Source organism: Alternaria dauci, chromosome 2 (assembly GCF_042100115.1).
Source record: "Alternaria dauci strain A2016 chromosome 2, whole genome shotgun sequence".
Classification (NCBI taxonomy): domain Eukaryota; kingdom Fungi; phylum Ascomycota; class Dothideomycetes; order Pleosporales; family Pleosporaceae; genus Alternaria; species Alternaria dauci.
This window is the reverse complement of record NC_091273.1, coordinates 3,869,772-3,892,835: the sequence shown is the minus strand read 5'-3', so window position 1 is coordinate 3,892,835 and position 23,064 is coordinate 3,869,772. Positions and strand designations below refer to the sequence as shown.

At 50.9% G+C, this 23,064-nt stretch overlaps 7 protein-coding genes across 7 annotated transcripts; 4 read left to right on the top strand and 3 right to left on the bottom strand.

The window, feature by feature from the left end:
- Positions 1–41: 41 nt before the first annotated feature.
- On the bottom strand, positions 42–2,532 carry ACET3X_003305 (uncharacterized protein). The gene is made up of 3 exons (XM_069448565.1): positions 2,351–2,532; positions 2,174–2,300; positions 42–2,126 (listed from the first exon to the last, which is right to left on the bottom strand). Exons 1-3 carry the CDS (start codon positions 2,497–2,499, stop codon positions 228–230), a joined length of 2,175 nt encoding a protein of 724 aa, XP_069309852.1. The 5' UTR covers positions 2,500–2,532; the 3' UTR covers positions 42–227.
- A 2,049-nt stretch (positions 2,533–4,581) lies between these two features.
- Positions 4,582–6,493, top strand: ACET3X_003304 (uncharacterized protein; the record flags this gene model as incomplete). The annotated part of the gene is made up of 4 exons (XM_069448564.1): positions 4,582–4,660; positions 4,716–4,885; positions 4,950–5,403; positions 5,460–6,493. 4 exons carry the CDS (start codon positions 4,582–4,584, stop codon positions 6,491–6,493), a joined length of 1,737 nt encoding a protein of 578 aa, XP_069309851.1.
- A 2,949-nt stretch (positions 6,494–9,442) lies between these two features.
- Positions 9,443–11,985, top strand: ACET3X_003303 (uncharacterized protein; the record flags this gene model as incomplete). Its single annotated transcript, XM_069448563.1, has 5 exons — positions 9,443–9,812; positions 9,864–9,928; positions 9,994–10,146; positions 10,194–10,645; positions 10,713–11,985. 5 exons carry the CDS (start codon positions 9,443–9,445, stop codon positions 11,983–11,985), a joined length of 2,313 nt encoding a protein of 770 aa, XP_069309850.1.
- A 392-nt stretch (positions 11,986–12,377) lies between these two features.
- Positions 12,378–14,572, bottom strand: ACET3X_003302 (uncharacterized protein; the record flags this gene model as incomplete). Its single annotated transcript, XM_069448562.1, has 4 exons — positions 12,378–13,482; positions 13,547–14,337; positions 14,388–14,443; positions 14,494–14,572. The coding sequence occupies 4 exons, from the start codon at positions 14,570–14,572 to the stop codon at positions 12,378–12,380; spliced, it is 2,031 nt and encodes a 676-aa protein (XP_069309849.1).
- Positions 14,573–16,965: 2,393 nt separating this feature from the next.
- ACET3X_003301 (uncharacterized protein) lies at positions 16,966–18,870 on the bottom strand. Its single transcript, XM_069448561.1, has 3 exons — positions 18,642–18,870; positions 17,892–18,580; positions 16,966–17,841 (listed from the first exon to the last, which is right to left on the bottom strand). The coding sequence occupies exons 1-3, from the start codon at positions 18,866–18,868 to the stop codon at positions 17,123–17,125; spliced, it is 1,635 nt and encodes a 544-aa protein (XP_069309848.1). The 5' UTR covers positions 18,869–18,870; the 3' UTR covers positions 16,966–17,122.
- A 209-nt stretch (positions 18,871–19,079) lies between these two features.
- ACET3X_003300 (uncharacterized protein) lies at positions 19,080–20,122 on the top strand (the record flags this gene model as incomplete). The annotated part of the gene is made up of 3 exons (XM_069448559.1): positions 19,080–19,628; positions 19,690–20,038; positions 20,103–20,122. The coding sequence occupies 3 exons, from the start codon at positions 19,080–19,082 to the stop codon at positions 20,120–20,122; spliced, it is 918 nt and encodes a 305-aa protein (XP_069309847.1).
- Positions 20,123–21,025: 903 nt separating this feature from the next.
- Positions 21,026–23,059, top strand: ACET3X_003299 (uncharacterized protein; the record flags this gene model as incomplete). Its single annotated transcript, XM_069448558.1, has 7 exons — positions 21,026–21,130; positions 21,176–21,254; positions 21,319–21,413; positions 21,484–21,695; positions 21,747–22,071; positions 22,136–22,260; positions 22,309–23,059. 7 exons carry the CDS (start codon positions 21,026–21,028, stop codon positions 23,057–23,059), a joined length of 1,692 nt encoding a protein of 563 aa, XP_069309846.1.
- Between the last annotated feature and the right edge of the window lie 5 nt (positions 23,060–23,064).

Below are 23,064 nucleotides of genomic sequence, written 5' to 3'. Positions count from 1 at the left end.
ATCACACCGCAGAATCAACAGTGACTTTATCGGACCTCACATGGCGCGTGAGAGAGAAAACGTTTGATGGCATTGTCAAGAGTAATACAGGCCTGCGTTGTCAACACCCTATGCACCCAGTTGTGAAGCACTTCCAGCGTGCATCCTGTCCTGAAAGCACCCACAGCACGTATGCAAACACCACAAACGCTAGACGCCATTTCGCCCGCTCAAATCATGGCCTTGGCCTATGCGCTTGCCCTGAACACCACACTACCGCCATGTCTCCATCTAATCGTCTCACGAGCATTCATGACATGCAGTGCGCGAGCGAGCGCTTGCTCCGAGTAACCCTTTCCATCCACCATCTCACGCTTGAGCGTAGACAAATTGACTTGCCATCCGATAGGCATACGTCTTCGAAGTTCTTCTTCGACTTTGTTGACTTCGTCCATTAGCTCCTTCGAGCTTTGCCCTTCGCCCTGATTTACTGCGTCCATTGTAGAAGCGAGGAAGAGGCGAATCGCCTCATCTACATGCGACTCGTCTGCGATGGGCGACAGCGAAAGTTTCGCCAGCGACTCGGTAATACGGATGATAGCTTCCAGTTGACGAACAGTAATGGGAATACTGGACCGTTGGTTTGCGTTAATCTCCGAAGCGTGCACTTGCCGCCTAATGCTAACAAAGTGACTGGAAAGCTTCTCGGCCGCCTCGGGCGACAGACGCGGTGCGCACTTTTGCCGACAGTATGTGATGTAGCGCTTCATCTTCTCGATCGGAATCTCGGCCTGTACTGTCTCTTCAACACCTCGGCCGCCCATCGCGATACCCATGACGTGCTTTGCTATTCGCTCGTCGCGACCGCGGTCGTGTTCGTCGCGCACGATGAAGATCATGTCGAAACGCGACAAGATTGTAGTCTGGAAGTCAATGTTCTCGCCAGGTGTCTTCATGTCGTCGTAGCGGCCAAAGATAGGGTTAGCGGCTGCTAGCACCGAGGTTCGCGAGTTGAGGATCGTGGTGATGCCTGCTTTGGCGATGGAAATGGTTTGTTGTTCCATGGCTTCGTGAATGGCGACTCGATCTTCATCGCGCATCTTGTCGAACTCGTCGATGCACACTACGCCACCATCAGCTAGCACCATGGCACCACCCTCGAGATAGAACTCTCGTGTGTTGTGGTCGCGCTGCACAGATGCTGTTAAACCGGCTGCTGAAGATCCCTTGCCAGAAGTGTAGATTGCGATTGGCGAGACCTTCTCAACAAACTTCAAGAGTTGGGATTTGGCAGTACCAGGGTCACCTAGGAGGAGTACGTTGATGTCTCCACGAAGCTTCATGCCGTCCGGCAGGATCTTCTTCGCACCACCCATCAGTAGACAAGCGATAGCCTTCTTGATATCCTGGTTTCCGTAGATGGAGGGTGCGATGCAACGTGCAAAGACTTCATAGATATCGGGTCTCCTGCTCATCTCCAAGAACTCTTGCTCCTCCTCCTCGGTGAAGACAGCGTTGCCTTTGCTGCCGTGATCGACTTCGGCATGAATGCCAACTGCCCGTATGTATGGGTTACGGATAGCTACTGCGGCGTTGCCAGCACGTTTAGACCCCTTTTGCTGATAAATGGAAAAGACACCCATGACCGAACACCGTGTACCTGGAACGACGCGATTCGCCAGATAGCGGTCTGCGGATATCATTATGTGTCGTGGTAGTTCGCCAACTGGAACCTGGTCGGGCGCTTCCTGCAGCTTGAGCACTTGCTGGTCGATGAACTGACAGCGCTCGTGCATGACGTAGTAAGGATCCAGCGGACATTGTTCTCCAATCTCACCCTCTCCTCGCTTCCGTCCACATGTCCTTGGAAGGGACACACCTGAGAAGCCACCTGATACGGGCAAGATCTCTTCGTGCTGGCAATTTCTGCATCGTATAGCGAGCGCGGTCGATTTGGACGAGAGCGTCGAGGCACCAATGATGATGCCGGGTATGCGAACAAGTTGGGAAACGTTGGTTGCGGTCAGGTCGCGAATTGAAAGTTCGGAAGCGTTCGAATGGAGGAGCAGTTGGTGCTCGGGAAGCTGGATGTTCTTTTGTGAGGGGTAAACAATGCGCTGTGTACACGCCTTCAATGCCGACTCGAACTAGTCTTTGTCAGCATGCGCATGCAATGCTGAGCTATGCGACGTACGAGGGGTATGATTTCCGCTGGATTCTGTCGGAGATCGTGTGCAAGCTCTGGACTGTAGCTGATGAGATGCGCGACATCAATATCGCAGTAGTACTGCTTCAGGAGCACGTTCTCGCGTATTTGATCTCTGCAACTGGTCAGAGGAGCGCATGCGGTGCATTCGACAATCTTCTCTACCTGTAGACAAATATGTTGTCAAGAGTAAAGTCCATGATAAAGTCGACGAGCGCCTGCTGTACGCGCGAAGGTGCAGCTGCATCTTGAGGGCCATCGCCGGCTTGGCTACCGAAGAGGCTGATGGAAAAAGGTGTTTGTCTGTCCGCCATTCTGTTAGTCGTCGGTCGTCAGTCGTAAGGGTGCGTGTTGCTTGAGGGGCAAGCACGTCGTCGCTAGGGGAGACAAGGACGCGCTTTCCTCGCGATTTCGCGCTAGGCCGCGCGCTTTCCATTTTCCACCCGTCTTGGGCCTAGCGCTCCCCGCCTACAACTCTTCTCAAACATCGTCTAACTGACTGTATTCCTTCTGCAATATACCTCGTACCAGCTGCGCGAACGATACTGTCTGGTCTCTGCCCCAATAGACTAACAAAACGTATGATCATGCATACACCTGCCCGGCATGCTTTCCGTGGGGTCTCGAAAGCGAGTTTCTTCGTCTTCGCCAATCCCCTGAATAAGACGACATAACACTTTTGCTCTTGCCAGGACCCTTTGCCACCTTGACCCAAACATGGTCGCATCTCCGTTTTCTGGCCAACCAAGATCACTGCGGAACAATACACGAGCGACCCTACGGCGCCGTTGCGTGCTCGCTAGTTCCAGCGTTGTATCTCACCACCCCGCTCTATAGTTCGGAGCATCCCAACGAAGGCCGGTAGATGTCCATCTACAACGGTATCCCTGCGAGGTTCTAAACCTTTTTCATGTCTGGAAACAGACTAAACAAGTATACTTCTCGTCCTCGAGGAGCTTGTGCAGCTGGTTGGACCGATTCTTTATACACTGGCATCTACATACTTTACAATGCCCGCGTTGATTCACATCAAGCAAGGAATATGGAGAACCATCCAATGAGTCGCGAACTGGCCGCCGTTCTTCCTTTCGTATATGACCGAATGAATCCCCGGCGATCGGGCATCGACGGCTATCGAACATTCCAAGACATATACGCCTTAACCAGCATGCGCCTCAGGGCCCACAAGTTCTCGAAAATAGAGCATCGGTCCACTAAATAAGCGCATATTGTATGTTGGCTGGGTATCATTCCTAGCAGGGCGTTCCTACCAAGCGCGCTTGTGCTGACAAGAGAGTCACATCGGCATCTCTTGTCGTCTGTGGCATGTTCGTATGAGTGGCCTGGCGTATACACGTGGGCTTTGTCATGCCTCTGATTGCTCATAGCCATCTTTTGCCGTCTTTGCCAATATTCATCTGAGCTCGCGTGCTCTGGTCGTACATCGCACCAATTCTCAGGCTTCAGGCGTCCATGGTCACATCGAAGACAAAGACAGACGATGAGAATCCCAATCTCAACCTCGTTTCGATCAGGGAATCGTTGAGAAGCTCTTTGGGTCGGACTAGGGAAAGCACTCAAGTCTTCAATTTGGGAGCGGAACATACAGCCTTCCTGATGTAGACATAGTTTCCGATCAACTCGTAAGGTTCCAGGGCCGACAATCGAGCACGCAAGTAGTGTGGCGGCATATGTGGAGCAGGAGACATCTCATGCATTTCTAGACACCTTCTGTTCATTCAGTTAATGGACCTCCCTTGGTATTCGCGGCCGCTGTCGTGGAGCCCAGTATTGAGGAGACGGAAGTTCGGCAAGTGTACGACGCTTGAGTGGCTCCTTAGTTTCGAAATCACCTTGGCTCCAAGATCCCCGCTCCGGCGTTCTTTCAACCTTCAACACCGTCCATGACCATCATGGCCAACCCGTGCTCCAGAGGGTGACTGTGATTGGCTCATCGTCGTCATTACCGCTAACCTAAAGTGGACACTAGTCTCCAGCGGAATCCTGGCGCCAAGCGAATGCTTCCATCCCACACAATTGCATATCGGCGGAGATGCCGAATGGGACAGCACCCGTCGTCGGAATCGCCAACCAGTCTCCAGATATCAGTGATAATCACATCTTCCAAGCTGCCTAGAAGCTGGTCCTATCCGACAAGGCCTTCTGGACACCGTGCCAATCCCAACATGGTGTTTTGGAGGCGCACATGAGACCACTACGAGCGCTGGTTGGATGCCTGTCCCGAGTGTTGCGTTACAAGATTCTCCGTCGCTGAATGGTGAGATCTCACATGTGTTGAGATAGTAGGTATATAGATTGTGTCGTGTCTCGTTGAGATGAAACTCAAGCAGTACTCGTTCAGCACGACCAGTCCAGTGTGACCACGGACTATCAAGATGTCGGCCCTTCCACAGTTCGATTACATTTTTGCCATTGGCACCATCTTCGCGTTCCTGGATGCGTGGAACATTGGAGGTTTGTTTAAAACATATCAAGCACACGAGTAAACTTCACTGACCATGAACTCTAGCCAATGATGTGGCCAACTCATTTGCTACATCTGTGGCCAGTCGTTCTTTGACTCTCAAGCAAGCTATGTGCATTGCTTCGGTGATGGAGTTCGCTGGAGCGATGCTGGTCGGTTCCCGCGTCACTGATACCATCCGCACCAAAGTCATCAGCATAGACCTGTTTGAAAGTGTAAGTAGTATCCCCCAACAGAATACATGTTGATCATGGGCTAATTCTTTAACCGATCATTTAGGACCCATCGGTGCTCATGTTGGCCATGATGTGCGCAATTGTCGGATCCGCAACCTATCTCACTATCGCAACTCGGTGCACGATGCCTGTATCCACAACCCACTCAATCATGGGCGGTGTCATCGGTGTTGGTATTGCCGCTTCTGGCCCCGAAGGCGTCAACTGGTCATTCAAGGGTGTGTCTCAGGTCTTCGCCGCCTGGGGTATCGCGCCTGGTATCTCCGGCTGTTTTGGTGCTATCATATTCTTGATCACCAAGTACGGTGTAATGCGCCGCAAAAACCCAGTGTACAAGGCCTTCATCATGGTTCCCATCTATTTCTTCGTCACCTCCTTCCTACTATCCCTCCTTATTTGCTGGAAGGGTGGCTCTGCGAAGATAGACCTTACCAACGTCCAAGCTGTGTGGGTTTCTATCGTTGTTGGTGTAGTTGTTGCCCTCGTGGTTGCTACATGTAAGTTTCCAAATCCCTGAAGTTGGATGGTTACTCTGCTAACCTTCAAATTGAAGTTTTCATCCCCTTCCTGTACCGTCGCATCATCAAGGACGACTGGGAACTCAAGAACTGGCAACTAATCCAAGGTCCTCTCCTCCTCCGCCGCCCCGAACCCGCCCCATGCCCAGAGGGCATGCCTGTTGGCAACATTCCGGACTTCTATGCCGGACATCTTACCGCTGAGGAGCTCGAGGCAAAGCGGGCTGGAGAAGGTCAACCAGTACACGATGACATCGAGAAGAGTGCGATTCAATCTACAAACCCAAAGGCCACTAGCTCCGACTCTGATATCGTTCCTGTCGAATCTCCTCATCCAGTTACTGCCACTCCCGCGAGGCAACTCTCCACACCCAAGAAGCAGCCTCCCCCAGGGCCGTGGTACACTCCTGCCGTCGCTTTCTGGTGGATCAGATTTGCCATATTCCACGGTGTTGAACAAGACGTTGTTTCTCAACAAAGCCACAAGGATTTTCTGTCTGGCGATATTGAAAAGATCCATGCTACTGGTGAGCATTACGACAACAGGGCTGAATACACCTACTCTTTCCTGCAAATCATGACTGCATCCACTGCCTCTTTTGCTCATGGGGCCAACGACGTTTCCAACGCCATTGGCCCATACACCGCCATCTATTTCATCTGGTCAACCGGCGAGATCTCCAGCAAGGTGCCTGTTCCTGTCTGGATTCTCGCCTTTGGAGGTGCCGGTATTGTTGCTGGTCTCTGGACCTACGGCTACAACATCATGCGAGCGCTCGGAAATAAGATTACTCTGCACTCGCCAGCACGTGGATTTTCGATGGAGTTGGGCGCGGCAATTACTGTGATCTTGGCTACCAAGCTTGCCCTCCCTGTCTCGACTACTCAGTGTATCACTGGCGCCACTGTCGGCGTCGGTCTTTGCAATGGTACCTGGAGGACGATCAACTGGCGCATGGTTGCTTGGATTTATATGGGCTGGATCATCACTCTCCCTTCCGCTGGTCTCATTTCTGGGTGTTTGATGGGCATAATCCTGAATGCGCCGAGGTGGGGTGGCGGTGTGTAGATCCTTGGGTCATCGGAAGAGTCGATGCCAATGGATGCCCATACTCTGGCTGGGCCAGGCGGACATGGTGGTGGGAAGCTTGCTGGATGTCGGTTTTCGTTGTATGTCTGCGTTCACCGCTGATAGGGTGTGTTTTTGATCGACATTTGCGTTATCTTGCTTTTCAGTCGACGTAACTAGACATTGAGAGACCAAAAGGGAGCCTTACTATGAGGAAAGAAATACCCAGTGTAATATAAGTCGTTGAAGGCATTGAAGATGCGTGCTGAAATCCCCTTGGCTAGTGAATACGCGTTCTACGAATCAGGAAAACTAGCTGCTCCTCCTTGATACTGGGTAGAATTCATATCAGGTTCAAGGGACCAGCTCCACCAGAGCAGAAACAGGTTGGGCGTGAACACGAACAAGCCGAGGAACGGGACAATGATCCACCACAGCGTATCTCATGGAGTTCGTATGAAATTTGCGGCAAGGTAAGAGGCTGACACGCGTTCTCTAAGCATGATCAGGCCTCTACTGAGACTAAGAAAGCGAATTCTATACTCTCGTGGACTTATGGTTTACAGTCGTGTTTCTTCGCCGGTGCCTCGTGCACACAAGAAGTCGATGTCCAGCGTGTCAGGTCAGGGCAAGGGCAACCAGAGAGCTTATCTTAATAACCTGTATTAGACAACTAACTCATCAAATTAGTTGTAGAACTCGTACGCGCGCCTGCGCAACGCCGTAAAGCTCTCGCGGTGAAGAAGGCGGCGCAATGCAACAAGAAACGCCGCGTGGGCAAGAAGCCCCAGGTGAGAGAATTGTGGTCCTGGACACATATATGAATCATATATGGTCTTTGGCTATGGTGGCTATGGTGGCAATAGTGGTTCAGTAATTGTGAGTCGCTCATCGTTTATGGGTCATTGCTGTACCATGGGTGGGATGGGTGTACTATGGTATTGCTTCGTGACGCTGTGGATCAAAGGTGAGGATAGTATATACGCTGTGCATCTCAGAAGCCCCAAGTGAAAACGGAGGTTGAGGACACATGTACGAGTACGAGAGTGTAAAGTCGCTTTTTTTGGTCTCCTGGGAGGCCTACTGTGTCACGATAGTCATTGGGTTTGAGCTTTGGGGAACGATTTGTAACGATGCAGCAAACAAATCGCAGTGAAGATCAAACGAGGGAAAAACAAAAAATAAAATGGAGACATTATAAAGACATGCTCAGTGATATGCTGAAGACACTGTTGTCGAGACAGGAGTTTGCTTGTGGGAAAGCGCGTCAGTAAGGGAATCAGCGCTAAGATACGTGACGTCATCATCCACACACGCGATCTCGGCCCAGTTGCACTGAACAACGCTGGATATGTAATGGAAAATTGTCCATGAATGTCATTTAATCAAGGCAAGTATCAATCCAGTACACGCGAAGCTCAGTCAGAATACTGCTAGCATCCGAGGTTACTCCGTAGCTGCCATCGAGCGTGATGCGGGGAAGACACGCTAAATACGCGGTGCCGTACGGCCACAGCTTCGCAATCCACGTTAGGACAAAGTTATGCTCCCACGCTATACAAGAGAAAAATTGAACACCCTACTTAGGCAGCTACAGGAAGAGTAATTAATCCTTCTTGTGTAGCGATGCCCTACCTAAACAACTACAGGAGTAGCATTTTTAATACCTCTTACATTATAACACTCTACTAAAGCAACTACAGGAAGAGCAATCAATCTCTCTTGTGTAGCAATACTCTACCTAGACAACTACAGAGGTGGCGGTCGGTTTTTTCCTTGTATGGCGTGCTCAGATGCGGCGTCCGCGATCTCCGCTCTCTGCAGTACGTACTGGACGCGGATGACTTTGACCCGAGCTTGCAGATGTACTTTCGACCGACAGGCTGAGTTCCACTCTGGGCTTAGCGACCCCAGATGATCGCTCCAGCTCCCCTAGCATGCAGTTCAAGGATGATCAGGACCATCCGCCGCGAGGCCAATAGTTGGCGAGTTTCTCATGGGGAAGCAGGAAAACCGTACGCGGTTGTGCGTCCTCTCCGCAGGGAGCATTTCCAGTCCGGGGTACTTCCCCGCCCATCTTTCATTACACCGAAGGTAATGTTATAATCTTCAGGTCAAGCGCCTTCGTAGCTCAGCTAGGTACCTACGCCCAGTTTTTGTTCTCCAGCAATGTGGATACTGAATCTTTTCGTGGCCATTTGTGCCTTTTCAAATTTCACAGTGTATGCGCTGCTTGAGGAAAAGTTTGTAGGCTTCGAGGCTGGAGATCAAACCTTGGATATTGCTGGTGCCACCCTCATAGCCGATGCGGATGACTTTTTAGGTATTCACATCGCGCTCAGAAGTCTAGCGGATGACTTCGAACAGATCACTGGGACCCGACCCGCGCTTAACAATGTCACCACCAACTCTACAGTCTCAACATCAGCAACCGGAGTCATCGCTGGCTCTGTGGGATCGAAACTTATTCGTCAAATATCCGCCGAGAAAGGTCTCGACATCTCAGATGTCGAGGGGAGGTGGGAAGTTTTTAAGACTGTTGTTATCGCCAATCCGATAGCTGGAGTAGAACGGGCGTTGGTCATTGTGGGTAGCGATAAACGCGGAACTATCTTCGGAATACACACACTCGCAGAACAGAGTGGGCAATCTCCGTAAGTGTGTACGTCTTGTGCATGTAGACGTCTGTTAATGATCTGAATCAGATACCATTGGTGGGCAGATGTACCCACGAAGAAACACACCGCCATTTTTGCTTTACCAAAAGCCACTGTCCATGGCCCACCGTCAGTCAAATACAGAGGGCTTTTCATTAATGATGAAGCTCCAGCGCTTGTCACTTGGTGGGCCGCGCAGCACAACTCCTCCTACCGTCCCCTAGACACCGAGTTTTACTCGCATGTTTTCGATCTACTTCTTCGACTGAAAGCCAATTATTTGTGGCCTGCCATGTGGGGATCATCAACGCCAGCCCCGGGCAACATCTTCTTCACCGATGACCCAGGAAACCAGCAGCTTGCAGATAACTACAGCATCGTAGTCTCCACGAGCCATCATGAGCCGATGCAAAGAGCAACAAATGAGTGGAACGCGACTCTAACTGGGCCATGGGATTGGAGATTGAACAAAGACAACGTCACACGCTTCATGGAAGAGGGCATTCGCAGAATGGGAAACAACGAGAGCTATGTGACTCTGGGCATGCGTGGTCCTAGTGATAGCGCCATTGTGGGAGACGATGCTCTAGAGATCCTCCGAGAAGTGTTTGAAGTCGAGCGCCAGATCTTCAAAGAAGTTCTGGGTGACCAGAAAGTGAACCGTAAGTAACACAGTTGACAAATCAGGTGGGAGGCATGCTAATGAGATGTAGAGGCATGGACAATTTACAAGGAAGTCGCGACCTACTATGCTGCTGGACTAAGTCCGCCTGATGACGTACGTAATCTCTCCATACAGACTGCACGTGAGATATATGCTGACTTCTATATACCCGTGTTCAGGTTACCATCATCATGCCCGACGACAACCATGGCCAGATTTTGCGGCTGCCCACTGGTAATGAGACTGCTAGAGAAGGTGGTGCTGGTGTTTACTTCCACTTCGAGTATTTTGGTAGGCCACGATCGTACAAGTGGTCAAACACCAACAGCTTGGTTAGTAACCACTTCTCACGAAGGGCGTCAATAGCTGACAAGCGTAGCCGAAAGTTTTGAAGGAACTTTTGCAAGCTTACTGGCGCGAGGCAAGCGAGGTCTGGGTCTTCAACGTAGGCGATATCAAGCCCCTGGAGCAACCCTTTGGCTTCGCCATGGACTTAGCTTGGGATATCTCGAAGTTTGACTTCGACATGATACCAGAATATCTGCGCCTCTACTCTGAGCGGGAGTTCGGAACCGAATATGCGGATGTCGCAGCTCTACTGATGGAATTTAACCACCTCATCGGGATGCGCCGCTTTGAGATGGTCCAGCCAGACACGTACTCGGTATTGAATTACCATGAAGCGGAAAGGATTCTAGCAAGATGGAACATGCTCGCTGATCAAACCAAAACATTATTTGACCGCATCCCGGAGACGTACAAAGCCACGTATTATGAGCTCGTTTTCTATCCTATAGTATCGGGCGCTACATACTACGCAGTAAACATCGGGTAAGTTGTGGCTCTAAGAGATGCCTGGAAGATACACACTGACCACATACCTCCTCCGCTTTTACAGTACGGGACTCAACTACCGACATGCCATGGAACGGAGGAACTCGGCGAACGCACTTGCCCACCAGGTTCTTACAGACTTCGAATATGACTACGATCTGGTTGAAGGTTTCGATGCCCTCCTCGACGGCAAATGGAAAAACATCATGTCTCAGGCCAAGCTTGAAACATTCGATATCGGAAAGCCAAAGAACTGGATGAATCCCTCTCGCGACATAATCTCAAACCTTTCCTTTGTTCAACTGCGCCAGAACATGCAGTTCTCCGTTGGCAACCTCGGCATCTATGCAGAGGGCTCTAACAGTCCACTCGACCAGGGTCGGTGGGCTGAGTCCATCGATCCATCGATGCCTTTCACCAAATCCCCAGCCCAGCTCCCAGAAATGAGTCCCTATGGACCATCCAGGCGAACTATAGATCTGTTCATGCGAGGCGACTACCGCGTCCCACTCGACTGGCAACTTGGTGATATCCCAGTGGATTGGCTGTCAATCACTCCTAGCTCGGGTCGACTTAACTATACAGCCGACGAGCAACGCCTCAACGTCGCCATTGACTGGACACGGGTACCGGAGGGATACAACGATACGGTAAAGGTTGGCTTGACATCAACACCGTCATTTTATCCGTATTACGATATCATACGTATTCCGGTACAAAATAAGAAAGTACCCACCAATTTCCGCGGTTTCCCGGAAACAGCCGGTTACATATCGATTGAAAGCCCGCACTTCCAGCGCTCTTCCTCCTCGCTAAACAACGAAACTACGAGGGATGCTGTAGCATTTGCCCACGTCCCATACCTTGGAACGCGTACTGAGTCCGGCTCCATCGCTCTGCGGCCTTTCCACGCTGCTCGGGCTTCTCTTATCGGCTCGAAATCTGCATATGTTGAATACGATATCTACCTCTTCAAAGACACCTCTGCCCTCAACGCCACCATCTACATCAACGCTGGTTTAGACACAGACCCCAACCTTCTCATGGAATTCTCGCTCTCTCTTGATGACGCTCCTCAAAACTTCACACGTGTGCTAGGCGATCCGAAAGATGCAGGCGATGTGCCACCGGAATGGACGAACAACGTAATGAACCAGGTATGGACAAAGAAAGTCAGTCTCGGCGCGACAACGGAAGGGACTCATACGCTCCGTTGGAGTGTTAATAGTCCTGAGGTTTACTTGGAGAAGCTTGTTTTGGATACCAGGGGCGGGGTCAAGGACAGCTATTTAGGACCGCCAGGGTACATGCCCATCGGCGGAGTCTACGATGGTTGAAACCGCTTCAAGATCGCTCGCATTTGGAGTCGTAGTGCAATTCGAATATCGATGGAAATCTACTGACAATGGTCTCTAGATAGATCAGCGTGAGAACAATATATCGCATGTTGGAAGGGAAAAGAGGAAATCACTGTGCTTTCGCACAGGATACCGTCTGCTCGTGCTCTTTTTGGCCTGACGTGCAAGCAGAGTTCAATTGGCCAATCTGCAGGTGCATAGGATATCTTGCGATATGACTGCCAGCAGGACAAACACCAAAACCATCAATGTCAACTTCCATATTGACAAATTCACTCTTGGCAAATACCTCATGTTTGAATTCTGTTATCGTATCATCAAAAACTGCTTCATTTATGACATCGCACTATGACTAATCTCTAGATAGAACTCTATAACCGTCTCTGAGTGCTGTTTCCACCAGAAATCTCGGTGTCCAACACTGCGACACTGAGTTCGGGCAGAGTGAAGCGGAATGCGCCATCACTTCCAGCAGTGAGAATTATGTTGGTAGTGTTGACGATGTTGACTCCAGTGAACGGGTCATTGTACATGTATGGGTCGCCGACAGAGTTGGTGAGGTAGGTGAGGTTGGCCAAAGCTCCTGGAGCAACACCTTGGAACTGGACGCTTACAGGCACGTCCACGTGGTTGGTGGTGTTGTACACTGCACCCTTCCACACCATGGCACCACCACGCTTCTCGTCGTATCCAGCACCCCAGTAGAGCGGTCCGTAGGAAGAGTTGGAGTGCGTGGGGAGTGTGTGCGAGATGGGGTGGTGGGCGAAGAGACTCCAGCAGTACCAGGTAACGGCTTTGGTGGTGCGCTTCGGGTCAGCATCAAACTGGATGAGTGTGATTGGCCACTGGTATCTGTTATTGTTTTTTAGAACCGGGGCATAAAAAGTACCAGGGATGCGGTCAGAGTTGCGCTCGTAACCGATCAGAGATACGGCCTCGCCGACGGCACCTTGCCACCATGGAAAGGGGTACAGGTCGCCTTCCCAGCGGATACCACCATTGACGTGGGTAGCTGCAACTTCGCCAACAATATGTCCAGCGTCATTGTCGAAGCGGGAGAACTCGTAAACAAGCTCGTCTGGCTCGCGGTATGGGTGGTAGTCACCAATTGCGTCAAGAGGCAACACCTGGCCATTGACGTTGTTGGGGCCGAAGATAGGCGCCTCGCCAGCGGGATCGCTAGAAGCGGCTGAAGAAATGACCTGGATGTCAGGGTAGGCTTTGCTGATGGCATTGTAGAAGAGCGGGAAGCGGTATGCTCGGTAAGATTCCCAGCCACCGGGATAACCAGCAAGCCAGTCCTCGTTACTGATTTCGACATAGTTCAGCTCAAAAGGCTCGGGATGTCCAAGTTCAGCACGGCGAGCACCCCAAGTGGAGTTGACTGGACCGCGAACAAACTCAATCTCGTTGAGAGCATCGTCGATGAAGGGTTGGAGATCCTGCTGGGGTGTAACACCACCATCTAGAGCAAGGCTGCAGAAGTGAAGAAACCAAGTCAGTACATGTCTCATATGCATTGCGTAGAACCAGAACTTACCCAGCCCAGACACCGAGCACGATCTCGAGACCCATGTCCTCCGCCCACTCAAGGTACTCCATGAGACCGAGACCGTGAGTCTGCTGGTATCCCCATACACCCTGGAAACCAGGGCGATACCTCAGAGGACCAAGAGAATCCTTCCAGTCCCAGTACGAGTCGTTTCGGAGACCCTCAAGCATGTTGCCGCCAGGGAAGCGGAGGAAGGTAGGGTTCATGTCCGCAAGAGCCTCAGCAATGTCGATACGGAGACCGTTCTTGCGGTTCTTGTAAGTGGGCGGGAAGAGGGAGATGAGGTTGAAGTCGAGTGCGCTGGCTGCGGCACTGTCAAAGGTGATGGAAAAGGTGTTGTTCGAGTTGGGCGCATCCTTCTCGGGGACGAGCTCGAAGGTATGCTCGGTCCAGTCATCCGCAACGGACTTGGAGGGAATCTCAACGGATCCAAATACATCGCTTGTCAAGTTTGATTCGAGCGATGCGGTGAAAACGCCATTGTATGCGCCCTTGACCCAGAAAGATCCGGTGTAGGTCTGCACACGAACGTCCATACCCCAGTAACCCTCGTTCTTGAAACCAATCTTGCTGGAGTTGGAAGTGCCATTGCCTGCAGATACACGCATAGATGCCGGCAGTTGCTCGGAAAGTGGCTCATCCAACATCTCAATGCTGAGCGCAGCACCATTGATAGAGAAATAGTGGTCGGTTGAAACACTAAAGTTTTGGCTGTACTGGAAAGCACGGTTTTGGATCAGCTCGGCGTAGATTCCGCCATCGCCGGAGTTGTTGATATCCTGAGCAATAGTGAGCATACGACATGTAGTCATCGACTAGGATGAAATACCTCGTGGAGGAAACCGTAGCCGTAAGAGTGTCCGAATTTACCAGTCAAGTTTCCACCTTATGCCGGGTTAGTATACGTCTCACATTCAGTTCATACAGAGACACACCTGACAATTGGACGATGATGTCGGCAGCAAGCGCAGAAGTAGCGCAGGCTGCAGCTGCAATTCCCCTGAAAAGCACCATCTTTGCGATCAAAAGACGATGGATTGCTGGTAACTCCAACAAACGACCTTCCTGCCAACCTTATACTTCCACTCGTCTCCCAGTTCACTAACCGTTCCCTAGAATCACGGGCTTACCAGCCACGCCGGGTCTTGGCCACAGGGAGAATCGTGTAATATCCACACCTGGTGCCGGTACATTCGTCATGACATTTCCCGGTTCAGTGGCGGGTAGGCAAGAGAGCTTGGGGTGCGCCACCCGTCATTGGAGGATTTTGGCGTCAACGAGCGGAAGAATTGGATGAAGTCGAGGGTTAGTTCCTGACGATCCATGCATCCATGTCGGGGGATGCAGCGACCCCTCTCGACCTGGCATGATGCGAGGTCCGACTTCTTGGCTCGTGGAAAGCAGGCGATATGCCGTGCTTCAATCCACGATGTGCGAAAATTGTTGCTAGGTAAATAGCATCTGGTTGCTATGCTAAAGACTCTCAAGTGGCATTGGCCCTACTATCTATGTTCAACTACCATCCGTCTTGTGGAGCTTGACCGGTGGCATAAGACGTCTCCACTTGCTTGCCGAGGCTGCGGAAATGATCTGGGGCATGCTGGGGTCTCCGCTTCATCGCGGCTCGGTGCTTTCGCCGTCAAATGTCGCATCGGCCTCAGACGCGGCTAAAATGCTACTCTGGTACTAGCGCCCGCCAGTGTCCGAGCGGTACGGATATGAGAGAATTTGGCGCCCAGAAACCCCGTCTTTGCGTTCGCCCTCGAAAGATGCTCACGATAGCAAGCAACTCGCGGAGCTTAATGCTGGTTCCCAAGGCAAGACGGTGAAGCAATCCGATGTGGGGCAAGTCAGCGCTTCCATAGCTCGGGTGATTAATTTCCGTTGCGGAAAGTCGCTTTGCGAGGAAAAGTTCAATTACTGCCAGACCAACGATGACGGCAGCTTCTTTGCCTGATCAGTGTAGTCGTCTTGAATGAGTCCCGCGAAAAAGCAAAAGAGTCGTTCGAATCAGTGAGAGTCCCGAGGGGAAGAAAAAGTGGATACCTGGTCCCAAATACCACGCTCTCGAAGAAAATCAACGTTTTCAAGTCGCAATCTATCGGTAGTGCTGCATTGTTCCATTACCTGCTCAAAATCCCTTTTAGCCATACTGCACACCAAAGCCTTCCGCCTTGTATACATTGTCATCGAAAGGGATCAGCCTCTTGCGCACTATCCCTTTTGATCGGACTCTCTTTCTCAACCCAAGCGGCTGTTCCGCTAACGCTTACCACAATGCATCCCAGTATTTCACTTTCTCTAACGTCCAATCCGACAATTGCATTGGCACCTTTGCTTATCGCCTCTTTCACGAGCCTATCAAGTGCTTGATCGCGTGCTTGATACACGATACTTGTTACGCTCTTTGCCTCTCCCCAATTACTGCTGAACGTGCTTGCGATGTTCTTGATGAAAGATTTTGTGTCCTTGCGCGTCGCGCTCGTGGTTCCGTGGACAGCACCAAGAACGCGGATAACGCGATGACCTGGCAGGTCATTTATCGTAGATATCAGAATGGCAGGCGTACGACTTAAGGGCGCTTCGGTATCGATCGCAAGAGGCGCAGATGCAGGCTGTTGCGGCATGGTGCCTTTCGAGTGGGGATGCCAGCTGGGCATGCGATTGGGAGGGACCATCATGGTCGAGCGACGGTTCGTCAACATCTTCTCGACTGGTTCGAGAATGCGGATGTATCTGGGATGCGACCGCTACACAAGATGAGAAGATCAGAGTGGTTATAGAACGAGTGCTGATGTCGATATAGCGTGCGAGATGTGCAAGTGGATCTGCGAACGACGGAAGGCGGCAATCGACCAATTTATCCAAGTACGACCCATGATGGCATCCATCGGATTTCGAAACACAGAGGATCATGCCTCACCACGTAAGGCTATTCAGATGCATGTCAAACCTCGATAAGAGCTGCTAAAACGGACAGGAATGACGTGCAACAACGTGACGGAAATTAAGCCGTCTTTTGCGAGTAAATCATCATGGCAGAGATGCGGAGAGGCATACCGCACTTGAGTTCGAGACGTTGTCTGGGTAGGTCGAGTCGAGGTGATGAAACATGCGAAGTTGCAGGGTTGCACCTGGTGTTTCAGGCCCACCGCTGATACGTGGATAGTATGTGACTGCCAGTATTGGAAAAAAAAATCTTTAGATATAGTGAAGTGCAAAGCCATTGCATGCGCATCGCTGCGGTCGTGATGGCCATAAGCGGCACATGGCGGTTGCTCCTGTGTAACTATCCTTGAAGTTTTCTCAGGCATTCCCAGGGCCCATGAGATCATTCCTACGTATGCGCATTGTGCTGTTACATGAATTCACTCACAGGGTTGTGTTCGGCAGTTATCACTATGTTGGTGTAATCATAGCAGCGACTAGACTCGACTAGTATTTGACATGTGCTTGGTCACCATGACGTCTGAAAGTCAATCCTGTGGCGGGCGCCCGGAATCGTGCCACAGCATCGTTTCTCGTGTTTGTACGGTAAACTTTCTACCCAAATGGTAGCGACGTCTACGCACTATACACCTGATTTCCTTCGAACCACGTTTCCAATACCTTGGCCTTGAGTAACTCTTCCCCTTTCCACTCCATGTCCACCACGCAGAAGTCCGCCATCTTTCCAACTTCCAGACTACCTACACGACCTTCGGCGAAAGAAGAATAAGCTGCGCCCTCTGTTACAGCAGCTACTGCCTGGGTCAACTCAAGCTTGAAGTTCTCATTGACAGGCTCGTCACCAGCCTGCGGTTGTCTCGCTGATCTACGGGTGGTTGCAACGTACAAATTTGGCAAAGGTGCGTAGGGTGCTGTAGGTGTATCTGAGCCAATAGCGAGTGGTGCGCCATGGTCTGCGAAGTCAGAGTATGCGAATGCCCGCTTCACTCGTTCGGGGCCAAGGAGTTTTGGCCAAGCACGAAGAATGGCAGGATCGGAGTGTACCGGCTGTATGCTCGCTGTAATGCCCAGCTGACCAAGTCGCTTTGCATCTTCCGGCGCGGTGAGTTCGAGATGTTCGATACGGTGCCTTTGACCACGATTGCCATACTTTTCGAGGACATTGACTGCATTGTGAACGGCTTGATCGCCGATTGCATGCAATGCGCATTGCAATCCGCCATCGATGGCTTTTTTGACCACGGGATCGAGCATTTCAGGCGTCCAGATAGGACCCTCGAAATGACCATTGGACGTATAAGGTTCCGCTAATGCAGCAGTGCAGGCATCGATAACTGATACAAAGTCAGCATGTGTCTATCATATGTATCTTGTCGTAATTTACCTCCATCACAGATGACCTTGATACCAACGATTCTCAAATCCGGGCTCGTGTTGTTATTGAACTCTTGACTCAGCTTGATAGCACGCTCAACCTGCCGCAATCGATGCTCCTCTCCATCGCCTGGCATGATGCACCAGTGAGCAGCGACTCGCAGTGGCAGTCCTTCGGCGGATCGTAAAGCAAGAATAGCGTCCCAGGCATTCTCATCCATCGCCATGTCAATGCAGCCGGTACAGCCAACCGCATGGTATGCTTTGATTGCAGTTCTCAAAGCTGCCATTTTCTCGTCTAATGGCGTGACCTTTGCCAGATATGGCCAGACGATTAAAAGCACGCAAGCTTCGCTCAAAAGACCCGAAGCATTGCCGTCTGCGTCCCTTTCGATTGTTCCGCCGGCCGGCGCCTCCATATCCTGAACACCCATCTCTCTTAAAGCTGCGCTGTTACACCAGCACGAATGAATGTCCTTGGAATCTATGTATATGGGTCTTCCGCCAACGTCAAGATCGTCCAGCATGCTCGCCTTGGCCTCCCCGTTAGTCATGGAATGCATCCAGCCTTTACACATTATGCGCGGTTTGTCCGGGTTTGCTTTTGCGTAGTTTAGAATACGCGATCGAATCTCGTCCAGATCCTTCGCGTGATCTAAATCAACTTTGTGTAGCGACTGACCAAGCATCAAAAAGTGCCTGATATTTGGTGTGCGAAGTCAGCGCTTTCCCAACAAACAGACAGTGGGAGATCACTTGCATGTGTGCATCGATGAATCCAGGAAGCACATGCTTTCCACCAAGATCGGTCATTTTCGCACCAGCATCTCGGTATGATTGGACGATTGGATCGTCAGAATCGCCAATAAAGCTGACCTTGCCATTTTGAATGGCCAACGTTGTGTGAAACCGTGCTTCCGATTGCACTGCACCGCTACTGAAGAACCGGCCGTTGGTAAACAGCATAGTGTTTTGAGTATCAGGCATGACTGGGACTGTAACGCGAGAAGATTGTGTGGCACGAGTGACGCGGGGTAGGTATCTGATGGACGTGCATGCGAAGTCTTAGATCCGGTTCATCACCGGCGCCTACCCCACTTTAGCTATCCTTATCAGGCTTGCGCCGCCCTACGCCTTAGCATCCCACCCTTTGCTCTCACCTTGAATTCGAGACGCAAACAGGCCCTCCAGATTGATCATGGCAAGTGTACCAGACAAAACAACATACGATGAAGCCCGGAATGGCGCCGCTGAGTATCTCCAATCGAGACTTTCAGCAAAGGATCGTGTCGCCGATGAGGACTTTCAGATACCCATAATTGATTTGACACCCTCATTTTCCGTGTCTCTCGAAAAACGTAAAGCAGTCGCAGCCCAAATCCGCCAATCGTGTGAAACCGTCGGGTTCTTCTATATCACCAACCACCAAATCCCCGAAGCAGCCTGTAACGAAGTCTTGCGCCAAGCTGAACGCTTTGTGCATGAGCTCCCTCAGAGCAAGAAGGAAGAGCTACATCTGAAGAATAACAAGTTCGGCCTAGGGTGGGAGCCAAGTGAATACACGTCTATTGCTGGTGACAAAGAAGAGAAAGAGGTGTTCAACTTCGCGTACGAAGCGGCGCTTGACCCTACTGGGGGCGATGGAAAATACAAAAACCTGGACGGGTCGACAGAGAATGCCAATATGTGGCCAAACGAGCAAGACTTGCCTGGATTTTATGCTGGCGTAAAAGATTACTACGGCGCTGTAAGTAATTTTGCTTACATTATCAGCGAGACACACGGGCATGCTAATCAGGGGCGTATAGGTCCTTAGTCTCGCCCGTCATTTGTTCCGGTTGTTTGCTCTCTCGCTTGATCTTCCTGAAGGCTACTTCGACTCTATGACCACGCACCCTGGTGGTATCGCACGACTCCTTTACTACCCACCTCCTAAAACCTGTCGAAAAGATAATCTCGTATCAACGCAGGAGGAGCAGGTTGGGCTCGGCGCTCACTCAGATTACGAGTGCTTCACGCTGCTCCTCACTTCCGAAACTCCAGGTCTCGAAATCCTGAAACCTTCCGGACAATGGCACATTGCTTCGCGAGTCCCTGGTGCCCTCATTGTAAACGTCGCTGACTTCCTGATGCGCTGGACCAATGGGCTCTACAAAAGTACGGTGCATCGGGTCGTGAATAGAAGCACAGAGGCGAGGTATTCTGTGCCTTTTTTCTTCAGTTGCAACTATGATACAGTGATCGAGACGTTGCCGACATGCCTAAAAGAGGGTGAGACTACTCGGTGGAGACCAATAAAGGCCGGAGAGTATATTCTGGAAAGGTTGAATGCTACAACGGAATATGGTGCTGGCTTCGGCAGAACGAAGGACAGTGATCGCATGACCGCAAAGACGAAACCCGGTCCCAATATCTGAGCCTAGGGCAACAGCAATTGAAAAAAGTGTATTAGACTTTTGCACGAGGTATTAAGGACAAGGATGACTGCAGGGGAAAACGCGGTGCGACTGATGATTTCATCAACATGATAAGCACACGGCTTCTAGGGGTCCTTCTGCAGCTCAACAACAAGATCGCTCTGAACAACACAACGACCCTAATATCATATATCAGGTGAATCTGAATGGTCTCGATTATCCAGAACGTTTGGAATACATGACCCCGAAGTCCAAGTCAACCTCGGAGACTTATCATGCTCGTGGGCGGCGCCCGAGCCGTAAATGCCGGATTGCGAAAGATATATATAAGGGTTTTAGATGATGATATCCAAGAAGTTTCAAGAGTACTGCTGAATGAGGTCTGTAGGAAATCTCGCTGGAGTACATACGAAGGGCATGGTTCACAATCATGGGTTAGAACGGCACTTACTTCAAATACTCTATCCAATCAAGGATTTACCTGGACTTCCGTACCGACACCGAGATGAACACGGGATACTGTAACCAGGTTGGTAGTTACCACGTTGGTATCTCTCGCGTTGCCGACGAATAACGTGCGTTGCTTTGGTGCTGATGCGACCTAGCCATCGAGGTGCTCAATTGGCCGAGCGCACAACAGCAACGAGACAGATACAAAAACCATTCAATCTGTTTTGAGAGGAGTTCAAAATCTATGAACACCTTGAAACGACCATAACCATTCTCTATGCCACCTGCGAAGCGTAGAAAGACTGGCGGTGCGGAGATGAAGATGAAGACGAAATCGAGTGAACGAAAGCCACTCCCAGTGACTGTTTTGTCTGGATTTCTGGTAAGTGACAGTCAGACCTGCAAACCCATGTGCTAAGAATTGTAGGGAAGTGGGAAGACGACCCTGCTGAAGCACATCCTGCAATCACCAGACCATGAATTGAGAATCGCCATTATCGTCAATGGTAATGAATGGCCCTGTACGAAGAGCATGTGAGACATACGCTGACCACGCATATCCGCATTAAGATATGGCTTCCGTGAATGTCGACGCGAATCTTATCAGCCGTAGAATTAGCAAGAGCAACAGCGGGGAAATCCGCGTCAAAGAAAAGATGATCCAGGTAAGTTGCAACCGTAATGAAGTCACTGAAGATACACGCTGACTTCGTATTTCCACCACTATAGATGGAGAATGGTTGCATCTGCTGCACATTGCGAAGCGACTTACTCGTTGAACTAGCACGCCTTGCTTGGAATGAGCAAGGGTTTGATCATGTGCTCATTGAGAGCTCCGGCATAAGTGAGCCGCAGCAGGTCGCCGAGACTTTCACAACAGAGCTCACTGAGGCCATGATTGATGCCGAAGGAATGGAGCCTGACGAGAAGGAAGTGTTTGCCAAAGTGTAAGTCACTAGCAGATGTTGCTCCGAGGCTATCGCTAACTTGCGTCACAGTGCGAAGCTCGGCGGGTTGAAAACCATTGCGACCGTCGATACCATGGTGACCGTGGTAGATGCCTTCCGCTTCTTTTCCGAGTTCGATACTGCCGAGTTCCTACAAGACCGGTTTGGAAGGGAGCAGGTACCAGACGAAGATCAGCGGACTATCTCCGATCTCTTCGCCGACCAGATTGAGTTTGCCAATGTTGTCATTGTCAACAAGATCGACAGGGCAGATGTAGAAACTCTAGGGCGTGTCAGAGCCTACATTAAGTCGCTCAACCCCAAAGCCAAGATCATCGAAGCCAGGTATTCCAAGGTAGACGTCCGCGAGATGCTGGTAAGTTGTGGTCATATGCAATGTAAGTGGGAAATATACTAACTTGGTATCTCCATGTCTGTAGAACACAGGGATTTTCAACTTCGGTGAGGCTGTCGCAAGCGTTGGGTGGCTTCAGTCTTTACACGAGATGACAGTCATGGACGTTCATGGCAAGAAGCGTATTGCGCCTAAGCCGGAAACACTAGAGTAAGCCACCCTCCATCCGACGTCGTGCTTTGGCTGATTCGCATTCAGGTACGGCATCGGATCTTTCGTGTATCGCGCCCGCAAGCCATTTAATCCCCTGAAACTATACCGGCTCATCGAGGGCAAATTCATCCTTCTACAAGAAGAGGTTGAAGACTTGGATGACGACGAAGATGGCAACGACGACGAAGAAGAAGAAGAGGGTGTTGAGAATATGGTTGACGGTTCATCTGAATCCGGAAGAGCCAGCGTCTCTGGAAATGATTCCGATAAGATGAGCGACGACGATGCAGCGCCTCCGATGGATGACGAGCAAATTCTGGCCAACAAGAAGGCATGTGCTTACTTCGGTGGCTTACACCGAAGTAAGGGCATATTCTGGCTCGCAACGCGTCCCAACCAGATGGGCTCATGGAGCAGTGCAGGCGCAATGCTAACACTCGGATCTGAGATGCCATGGTTCTGTTGTGTACCCGAAGAGGACTGGGGCGCCGACGACGATACACTGAAGGCCATTAGGAATGACTTTGAGGGCGAATGGGGTGACAGGCGACAGGAGATTGTGTTCATTGGAGAGAAGCTCAATATCGATGGGCTGACGAAGAGACTGGACGCATGTCTGCTTACTCGCAGTGAAATGAAGAGATGGGAGAAGATTATGCAAGACGAGAAACTAGACGATGAGGAGAAGGAAGAGACTCTGCAGGAGATATGGGACGATGCCTATTGGGCCGAATGGCCTTGCATGCAAGATGAACAGGAGCATGATCACGCTCACCACCATGGCCACAAGTACTAAGCAAC